General features: G+C 37.0%; 1 protein-coding gene across 1 annotated transcript; it reads left to right on the top strand.

The window, feature by feature from the left end:
• The first annotated feature begins 6,461 nt into the window (after positions 1-6,461).
• On the top strand, positions 6,462-8,039 carry LOC127129929 (uncharacterized). Its single transcript, XM_051059030.1, has 2 exons — positions 6,462-7,105; positions 7,214-8,039. The coding sequence occupies exons 1-2, from the start codon at positions 6,462-6,464 to the stop codon at positions 8,037-8,039; spliced, it is 1,470 nt and encodes a 489-aa protein (XP_050914987.1).
• The last annotated feature ends 1,994 nt before the right edge of the window (positions 8,040-10,033 follow it).

Below are 10,033 nucleotides of genomic sequence, written 5' to 3'. Positions count from 1 at the left end.
CTTAGCTTTCTAACAACTGATAGTATGCCTCGATCCAAAACTCTTAGCTCCAGTTATGAATTTATTCGTGCAGACTGCTAATGCTGAAAATAAACTGCGAAAAACAAATAAGTGTAAAAATAAGATAAATTATAAAAACACATTAAAAGGGAAAAATAACCAAACTAAAACATGGAAATGTATAATTATAAATATAGAAGAATATGAATCAAAATGCACTGGTCAGTAACACCCAAAGCCTCGCATATAATTTTTACGTATAACCATAAAAAGATTACGATCACATAGGGTGTCACACCCATCACAAACACATCCTGCTCCGTAACACATGTTACAAAATATCACATAACATTTGTCATCGCATGCTCACCTTCACTTAGGGTATCATCGCAGCAGGATCATTATTAAATCAAATCAATTAAACAAATAATAATTGAAACTCAGGATGTTAAATATCATAACTTCATAACGCAATAACAAGAGTCCTAATATTCAACTCATCACCATGTTGAAATCTCATCAAACATAAATAACAATTTCAATAAAACAAACGAAATTAGAGCAAACGTCCCCAACCCGATGTTATATTGACCAGAGCAAGATCATACTAAAGGAAACAACACTATAGGAAGCCATTCCAAGAGTTACCTTCCACTCACTGCAACAAAGCTATTCTTGAGTATCTGCACGATGCCCATGTAAAGGCAACATTCAATTAGAAGAAGTGAAAAATAACAAACCAATATAAACAGTGTAAGGAACACTAAGGTAGATAACACACATCATGTACACATTCATTACACAAGTATCAACGACATGATTCCCACACCCAATTCATGACAACAATCACATAATCACATCTCATCATGAAAAATCAATAACATGTGCAATCATATATGCAAATGTACTCCATAACTGACTCATTATGCATGTGGTAACACTCATGAACACTCAGGTTCATCTCTCTCCTAATCCTCACCATAGGACTAGAGCACACCAAATTATTACCATCACTATAGGTAACGCTTCATCGATTCCCACCTAGAATCGGCTACTCGCTTCCGATCCCCACCATAGGACCAAAACACACCAAAACAGGACCGAATCTTGTACACCATGATGCATGACTCTCAATTAACATGCATTATCACAAGGTTCACCAAAAGGATACCCATACAAATCTCACCCTTTATGTATCACATCATTCATCATGCAACCATTAATTCATGTTACAATGCCAATAACATCAACAAACAACAACAATAACTCATCATACATGGTTCCACATCATTCATTCATATCACTTCACCCAAAAACAACAACACATTATCGTATTTAAGTATAACGATTCACTAAATACTCATACAAGTCATCGCACACATCTCTACAATATACAATTGACTATTATAAGTGCAACTTAGCATTAGGAAGCAAATAAGAATTTTGAAATAAGTTAAAAAAGGTTTCATGCTTGAAAAATAATATTTTAAGTGAAAAAAAACAGTTCATGTGCCGACACATACGATCCATAGGTCGACACATGGAATAAAATTTTGCCTATGTGTCGACACATATGAGTTACAGGTCGGCTCAAGTACTTCAATTTTAAAGCCTGTAACATTCTGTTAGATGGACTGACTGCATGTGTCTGCACATGACCTTCATAGGTCGACACATGATCTTCATAGGTTGACTCATACTGCAAAATTTTCCAAAAAAACCAGTTTTTAAACTATCCAAACACTACCTCATGTGCCAAAACTTATGTTACGAAAATCCATCAATTAAATCTAATTTCTCATGATTATATCTTCCTAATTCATCATTTACACCATAGGTTTATAAATCAACAACATAATACAACAACACCATCATGCTCATCATCTCTATATCGCCAATAACACATTCAAGGTTAAAATCTTCAAACATCAATCAATGGCATAATATCATCAACAACATCAAACAAAATATATGCGAGCGCGTGAACTCGAAAGAGATTTTCGCTTTCCTTCTTTGGAATAAATAAGATTCGGTGGCAACCCTGTTCAATCATTCTGCAAGCGCGTGAACTCTTTCAAGGTCGTATATTTTGAGATGCGGCAATGACGGTTGCCATTATCCAACAGACTAGTGCAACGACTTTACAAGCTCAAACTCAGGCCCAGAGAGATGATCAAAGGCAACAAAATGAAGAAGCATTAGCAGTAGCTAGAGGATTAGTAGAGTTTCGACGCCACAATCCATTGAGGTTTGAGGGTGATCATGATCCTGACAAGGATGACCTTTGGCTACAAGAGATCAAGAAGATATTTGAAGTTTTACACTGCACTGGTGAGACAAAGCTGAAGTATGTCACCTTTTTACTGATTGGGGAAGCAAAAAGTTTGTGGGGAGAAACTAAAAGCATAATGCAGAATGAAGGAGAAGAACTGACATGAGGAGCTTTTAGACAGAAGTTCCTAGACAAATACTTTTGCAAGTCAATAATATTCCCAAACTCATCACTTGGTTCCTCGAAGCAAATCGATTGAGGTTTTCCTTGGATGGAGGTGTTCGAAAATATGTATTCTTAAATTCTACCAGCATTAGCCCAGAAGTTGAAGTCAATGTCATTCTAGTGGTGAGAGAATTCTCAGAGGTGTTTCCAACAGATGTACCAGGCTTACCACCAATTCGTGATGTTATATTCTCTATTGATATCACTCCTAGAACATGACCGATCCCTATTTCTTCCTACAAAATGTATCCATTAGAGTTAGATGAGCTAAATAAGCAATTGGAGGACCTCCAATCCAAAGGATCTGTACACCAAGTGTCTCACATTGGGGAGCCCTCAATCCTTCTTATGAAGAAGAAAGATGGCAAAATTAGACTTTGCATTGATTATCAACAACTTAATAAAGTTACAATAAAGAATTTCTCAAACTCTATCCCAAAAAATAGATCCTAAAATTAATAGGTCCCAAAAAATTTCTCAAAAGACAATACTAGCATTCTTCAACTTCGGCTCTATTTTCCCTTCAATTTCAACCCTATCCCTTCTCTTTAAAAAGAGAAAACTAAAATGGCAATCAAGGGAACACATTTTCCTTTCTTAACTCTCTTGGTTGCCATAATTTTTACAGAATACCTAAGATTCAATGTCGTTCATGGCTACAATCGACCACCACCTCGGAAAACCATATTTACCTTTCACAAAGACAACGACTCCGCGCCACAACAGGTACTAAACTGTTCATTATTCATCCATATATTTTCTCAACATTGTTGCTATTTTATTTATCAAGTTAGGTTTCATAAAGCTATAATGAAAAAACTCTGAGATTTTCAGGTACATATATCTCAAGTGGGACAAGACAAGATGAGAATATCATGGATCGCAGAAAGTCCAACCCTAGCAAAAGTTGAATATAATCAAATTCTTTCAAAAAACAAAATTTCTGCCACCGGAACCACCTCTTCTTACCGTTATCTTATTTACAACTACGGTGAAATTCACAACGTTGTAATTGGTCCTCTCAAGCCTAACAATGCCTACCACTACGGTTTGGGTGAATCTCCCAAAACATACAATTTCAAGACTGCACCTGATCAATTTCCAATCAAGTTTGCAATAGTTGGTATGTGTTCTATATATAATTACATTATGTTACTGTTCTTTTCATCCTTAAGTTGAAAAAAAAGTAAAATATGCATGAGAAATGAATGAAATGATATCAAAAGTTAAATTAATGTTATTTTATTGAATAGATAGAATTTTAGTATTTAGAGAGAGCAAAAATATGGTGGATTCCATGTAAAAACTGTTAATCTAAAAGGGATTTTTAACAAATTTTAAAGGTTGATCCTTATTTTTTAATAAAAAATACTTTAATAATAATAAAAATAGATAATAAATATAATATGTCATTAAATTATATTAAAAATAGTAAATTTACCGTTAAATCGGATCCATATTTTAAATAGTAAATTTTCCTTATAACAGTTACTAAAATAAGGGCTCAAGAATATATTGTTTGCCTTTGCTTGAGTATAATTGATGTACTAGAATTCTTTGCGGATGAGAATGGACTCAGTCTAATCGAGTTTATTTAAATAGATCAAATCTATTTTTATAAATTTTAAAATTTGAGTTTGATTAATATTAATCAAATACTTTATTTAATCCTTTAAAACTCCGGTCTAATTTACTAACATGTTTAAAAGTCTATTTTATATTAAAATATTTTAGAAAACTTTCAATCTATTTCTAAAAAGATTAACAGATAACCTTATCGAGACTAGAGTTCGATCTAAATATATGTTAAAAGAACAAACTTGACTACGACATACACATTTTTTGACTGTTGTCGAACCATGAAGCTAACCTTGTCGAGATTATAGTTCGATCTAAATACCATAAACCTCCACCTTGGAACAAAATCCACGCTAATAAGGGAACAAACTAGCTTTCATCATGCACCTTTATCAGCTGCATACGGTGGAAAAATTTGCTACTTGACAATGTTTAGGTGATCATATCAGCAACATTGTGTTAGCTGGAGATTTCGACCATTAGGTTGAAGTTCTTTGAAAATATTATGTTTTGGAGAATAATATAAAAATGGCTTTGTGAAGCTATTTATTAAATCCTTTTCTTGGGAGAAAGGACCTTTTTGTCGAAGCTTAAGACTTAGAAGATTTTAGGATCTCCACAAGTTCTCTTCGACACCGGAGTTTGGCAGATTTGAAGCTTCGAGCGGGAAAGATTTGAAATTCAAACGAAGTAGTTTCGTCAGGCGAACACGTGGAAGCATCTGAGACACGCAACGCCTGAAAACGTCGAACGTGGCAATCATCTGTGTAGAGATCGTTAGGGTCGAATTGTTATAAATAGGAGTCTTAGTTTTTAGATTTCGTGTGTTCAAACTGATATACAAAATTCACTAAAAATACTCAAAGTACCAGAGCGAGAGAAACGAGTCTTTGCTGAAAATGTATGTATGAAGAACACCATGATTACATTTCATGTTATCTTTTTAATGCAAGTTACTTAAATTAAACCATTTACTGTCTTTATTTATATTTAAGCCTTCTGTCGAATTGTCTTTATCTTCAAAGTCTTTCATCATTGCTTTTACCTTTACATTTACATTTCGTCAAACCTTTATTTCCAGCACCTTTTCAAACTTAAACCCTTTTACTTCAAGTTATTTATCTTTACTTTTGCCAATTACCTTTGTTATCTTTAAAAAAAAAGCCTTTTTATAGAATTACTGCCATTTATCCTTTATCTTTAAAGTCATAAGCCTTTAGATTTCGTTTAGAGTTTATTGTCGAAACACCTTTTACTTTGTACCATTAACGCTAGATAAAGAACCCTAATTACCATTCATAAACCAGAAACAAACTTAATCATGAATCAAATCACCATAATACTAGTTCTTGAGACACATGTCCTAGGATCAATCTAGTCGATCCTGTAAGTTACCAAGATTAATAATATTGGAGGACTAGTGGTTGTTTGTCAGAAATTACTGGTAAACAAATTGGCACACCTGGTGGGACGGTGTCAAAAGAACTGTTAATTATAATAGTTTGCTTTACTTTTACAGTACAAAATTGTTGTTATTGTTTTGAGTTAAAAAATCATAGTGTTGCATGAACCTTAGAATTGGTAAGATAGGCAACAATTTGCAACCTATAGCCAAAAGAAAATACACAAAAAAGATGGTTAATACAACCAGTCAAGGGGAACAATTTCCTCCCCAGGGAATAGGCAAAGTCGGAACAAGTTCGATTGATGCATCCACTGAGATCCCTAGTACACAGGCCATACCAACATCTGGATCCATGGCCTTAAATAATTCGACAACAATGCCTATTATGTCAAGCGTAACAGAGGTTTCTGCAAGTTCAATCCCTGGCCCGTTTTCGACAATTGTCGGAACCCAACCAACACTTACTACCCCTAGGCCACCGGGATTTGAGAATTTTAGGCCTTGGAGAGAATACCCATATGGAATGCCATCTACTTCCATGGCAGGACTTCAAAATAATACTTCCATATATACTCAACCCCATAATACGGTTGTTTCGCCAATTCAAAATTCTGGTTCTGGCATGAACCATGTAGGTCGAAATACCCAATCACAAGGATTATCCACCCTACTACCTACCCTTACAACGAATAACTAGGCAGCCTTTAGACAACAAATGGATGCTAGTAACCATGATATGTTGGAGTTCTTGCCAGAGAAATGAATACCATTTTTTCTCCCCTAATACAGAATGTAAATAAGACTAATAATGATAATGCCCAAACATACCAACAACTGTCAGCGCAGATGGGACACATAGCAGATTTCCTAGGCGCCCCTCAGTCCTCTGTTCGACGCAGACCAAACCAAGTTATAATCCAGGAAGAAGAACCAACTATAAATTAGGTTCGACCACCTAGACAAGCGCCTGACGAAAGGGTCATGGGGGCAAGATTAGAACAACAGCCAGTTCGACAGGAAGTCCCTGAAGAACAACCTAGGAGAGTAATGATGGTTAATAGAGACCAGGATACAGACGAAGTAACTCATAGGGTTAGGCAAGAAAACGTGATGGAAAATAACTTAACTACTATGATAGAGAGAATCATGGCCCATAATGGTCTGAATACAGGACTTCGACGACCAAATTATACCTCTCCTTTATCAGAATACGTCCTACAAACTGAATTACCAAGGGGTTGTAAAATCCCAAAGTTCACCAAATTCTCAGGGGACACTAGTGAATCCACTATAGAACACATAGCCAGATACATGACTGAGGCAGAGGATTTGGCGAACAGTGAGAACCTAAGAATGAAATATTTCCCCAGTTCTTTAACGAAGAATGCCTTCACGTGGTTTACAACTTTGCCACCAAATTCCATAGATACTTGGCCTCATTTGGAGAGATTATTTCATGAACAATTCTACATGGGCCAAACTAAGATAAGTCTTAAGGAATTAGCCAGTATTAAAAGAAAATTCACTGAACCTATAGATGATTATCTGAATAGGTTCCGTTTGTTGAAATCTAGATGCTTTACAGTAGTGCCTGGACATGAATTGGTCGAAATGGCCGATGGAGGGTTAGACTATTCCATTAGGAAAAAGTTAGATACCCAATATCTAAGAGATATGGCCCAATTAGCAGACAGGGTTCGATAGGTCGAACATTTAAAAGTTGAAAAGGCTAGAGCGAATAAGAATTATAAGAAAGAAAGGGTTGCTTATGTCGAAGTCGAAGATGAGGAGTCTGAAATCTCTAATGACCCTTATGGTCTCGAGGAATTCGAAATAGATTTGGATGAATTAAAAGAAGCACCACCTTATGCTTGTAAATTACTTACACCTTCGAATGGCAGGAACCCTGTCGAAACTGAAAAGAATGATAGATTTCCTAAAAAGACTTACACATTTGATGTTACCAAATATGATGAAATCTTCTATTTATTAGTAAAAGATGGCCTAATGAAAGTGCCTCCTAATACCAAAATTCCTCCGTTAGAACAACGAAAGAAAAGAGGCTTCTGTAAATATCATAATTTTTTAGGCCATAAAACCTCACAATGCTTTCTTTTCAAGGATCTTATTCAGAATGCAATTAAGGATGGCCGCCTCAAGTTCGCTGACAGGGGGAGAAACCAGATGAAGGTTGACGCTGACCCCCTCAACATTGCTGACACACATTATGCTGAACCTGTCGAAATCAACATGATTGACATGGTGGAAATGGAGGCTCTGAAGGAAACAGGAGCTGAAGGCTATGTGCTAGTTGGAAAGCAGGCTACCGATGGCCTAAATAATGAAGTTCCCTTTGGAATTTCTGTCGAAGGTGAACAGGTTGCTGATGTCGAACCAAAGGCCACTGAAGGTCTTAATGGGAAGGCAACTGAGGCTATTGAGGGCCTAAGGAAGAAATTTGAGGTAATTTCAATCGCTGATGGCGCCAATCTAGGTGTCAACATGGTGGATCTGAACCACCCCCCACCCCAGAGATGGAGGAAATGGAAAGGTGTCTGAAGATAGAGCAAGAGGTAATGCAGTTTGGCTATCCCAAAGCCAATGAGAGCCTACGTGAATACCTTTGGAGGTGTCACAAAAGAAATTCTGACATGTTGCTGTGCCCAAGGTGTAGCATCATGATGTGTCGAAGGGTGGCTGAGGACTATGAAAGATGGCAACGAACTAAGACTGAGAGAAATTGGAGAAAGGAAAGCTAACTACTGAAGGTGTATCACAACCCTGGAGAAAGCCTTCTTAGTTTTATTGTGCGTTGCTACAAGTACGAAACAGAATGCTTGATGTGTCCCAAATGTGGGGCAGTTTACAATAGGGAATTAGCTGAAGCGTTTGAGAGAATTCCATCTAACCAAGGTTGAGATGGACACGGAGGTAACCCGAATATGTACATATTCGACAAGAGGGGAGTTCTTAGGAGGCAAGACAACCCTCACCTAAGGGTGAAAAGAGTTACGTTTAAGCTTCCGGCAGAAGTCCCTGAGGACAAATGGACTCAGGTGGGGTCGAAGAAGGGAAAGTGGAAAAGTTTTAAGGATGGAGGAAGAACCTCTTAGGCTTATAGAAAACAGTTCCAGGCATCTAAGAGAGAGGCTATCAGACTGGAGAACTACAAAGGAAAGAATCCCATGTCAAGGTCCTAGTGGAGAAGATATCAGAGGTTGAGGAAGGCTGAAAGAGAGATGACTTCGAGGGAGATTGGAGAATCCAGCAACAACAAGGTCCCCTCAAATGTTACAAATTAGACCAAACCCCCTGTAGGAAGGAAGTTGTTTTCATCTGAAAACAAAAGCACAAATCATAAAGTTCAGGAGGAACTAATAAGGGAGGAAGAAATGCTCACTGACGACTTGGAGTCCGACGCAGTGTCATCTGTTAATATAAATTGCAATGTGGTATCAGTTCTTCCATACGAATATAATCAGGAGACGGAGATTAAAGACAATGAGGAAGCAGATGCTCTGGAGATGGCGAAGCATAAACCTGTGTGTTACTATGTTCTCAACAACGGTGCCGTCGAAGAGCAGAATGCTCTTTTTGAAAGGCCTAACCAAGGGATGCAGAACCATCTCAAGCCCCTATACATTAGAGCTAAAGTTGAACATGTGGGGGTGAACAAAGTTCTGGTGGACGGAGGAGCAGCAGTCAATCTGATGCCTCAATTCATGTTAAAAAAGATAGGTATGTTCGATCCTGATGTTAAACCTCACAATATGGTATTTTCGAACTATGAGGGTAAGATAGACCAGACTCTGGGTGTCATACAAGTAGATCTGACTGTTGGATCAATCACAATGGGCTTTTATAGTGTTAACCTACGAGCTGGTTGGTTACACCCTGCAAAGGTAGTGGGCCACGTGGTGGTTTTTCTGTGAAGAAGGTGCAGGGATTATTGTTCATTCTTATTGGAAGTTGAAATTCATGATGTTAATAACTGCACGCACGTCTTGATGAGACGTTTTGAAAAAGTAAGTCATGATTGACTGACAGTTATGGACTTTTAGGTCTATGAAAGGTCTCTGGTCGAAATCTGGTGATTACAAGAAATGCTCATTTATGCATTGATTCGAAATAGACATTTATTGGGGGCAATTTATTAGCTGGAGATTTTGACCACTAGGTTTAAGTTCTTTGAAAATATTATGTTTTGGAGAATAATATAAAAATGGTTTTCTGAAGTTATTTATTAAATCCTTTTTTTGGGAGAAAGGACCTTTTTGTCGAAGCTTAAGACTTAGAAGATTTTAGGATCTCCACAAGTACTCTTTGACATCGGAATTTGGCAGATTCGAAGCTTCGAGCGGGAAAGATTTGAAATTCAAATGAAGTAGTTTCGTCAGGCGAACGCGTGGAAGCATCTGAGACACGCATCGCTTGAAAACGTCGAACGTGGCAATCATCTGTGTAGAGATCGTTAGGGTCGAATTGTTATAAATAGGAGTCTTAGTTTTTAGATTTCGTGTGTTCAAACTGATATACAAAATTCACTAAAAATA

This window comes from Lathyrus oleraceus, chromosome 3 (assembly GCF_024323335.1).
Source record: "Lathyrus oleraceus cultivar Zhongwan6 chromosome 3, CAAS_Psat_ZW6_1.0, whole genome shotgun sequence".
NCBI classification, from domain to species: domain Eukaryota; kingdom Viridiplantae; phylum Streptophyta; class Magnoliopsida; order Fabales; family Fabaceae; genus Lathyrus; species Lathyrus oleraceus.
The sequence above is the reverse complement of the archived record's forward strand: the minus strand, read 5'-3'. Positions and strand labels throughout refer to the sequence as shown.

Coding starts and splice junctions, on each gene's coding strand:
- LOC127129929 (XM_051059030.1), top strand. CDS start 6,462: ATGGGGGCAAGATTAGAACAACAGCCAGTTCGACAGGAAGTCCCTGAA. Junction 7,106..7,213: donor GTCGAAATGGCCGATGGAGG/GTTAGACTATTC, acceptor TGAAAAGGCTAG/AGCGAATAAGAATTATAAGA.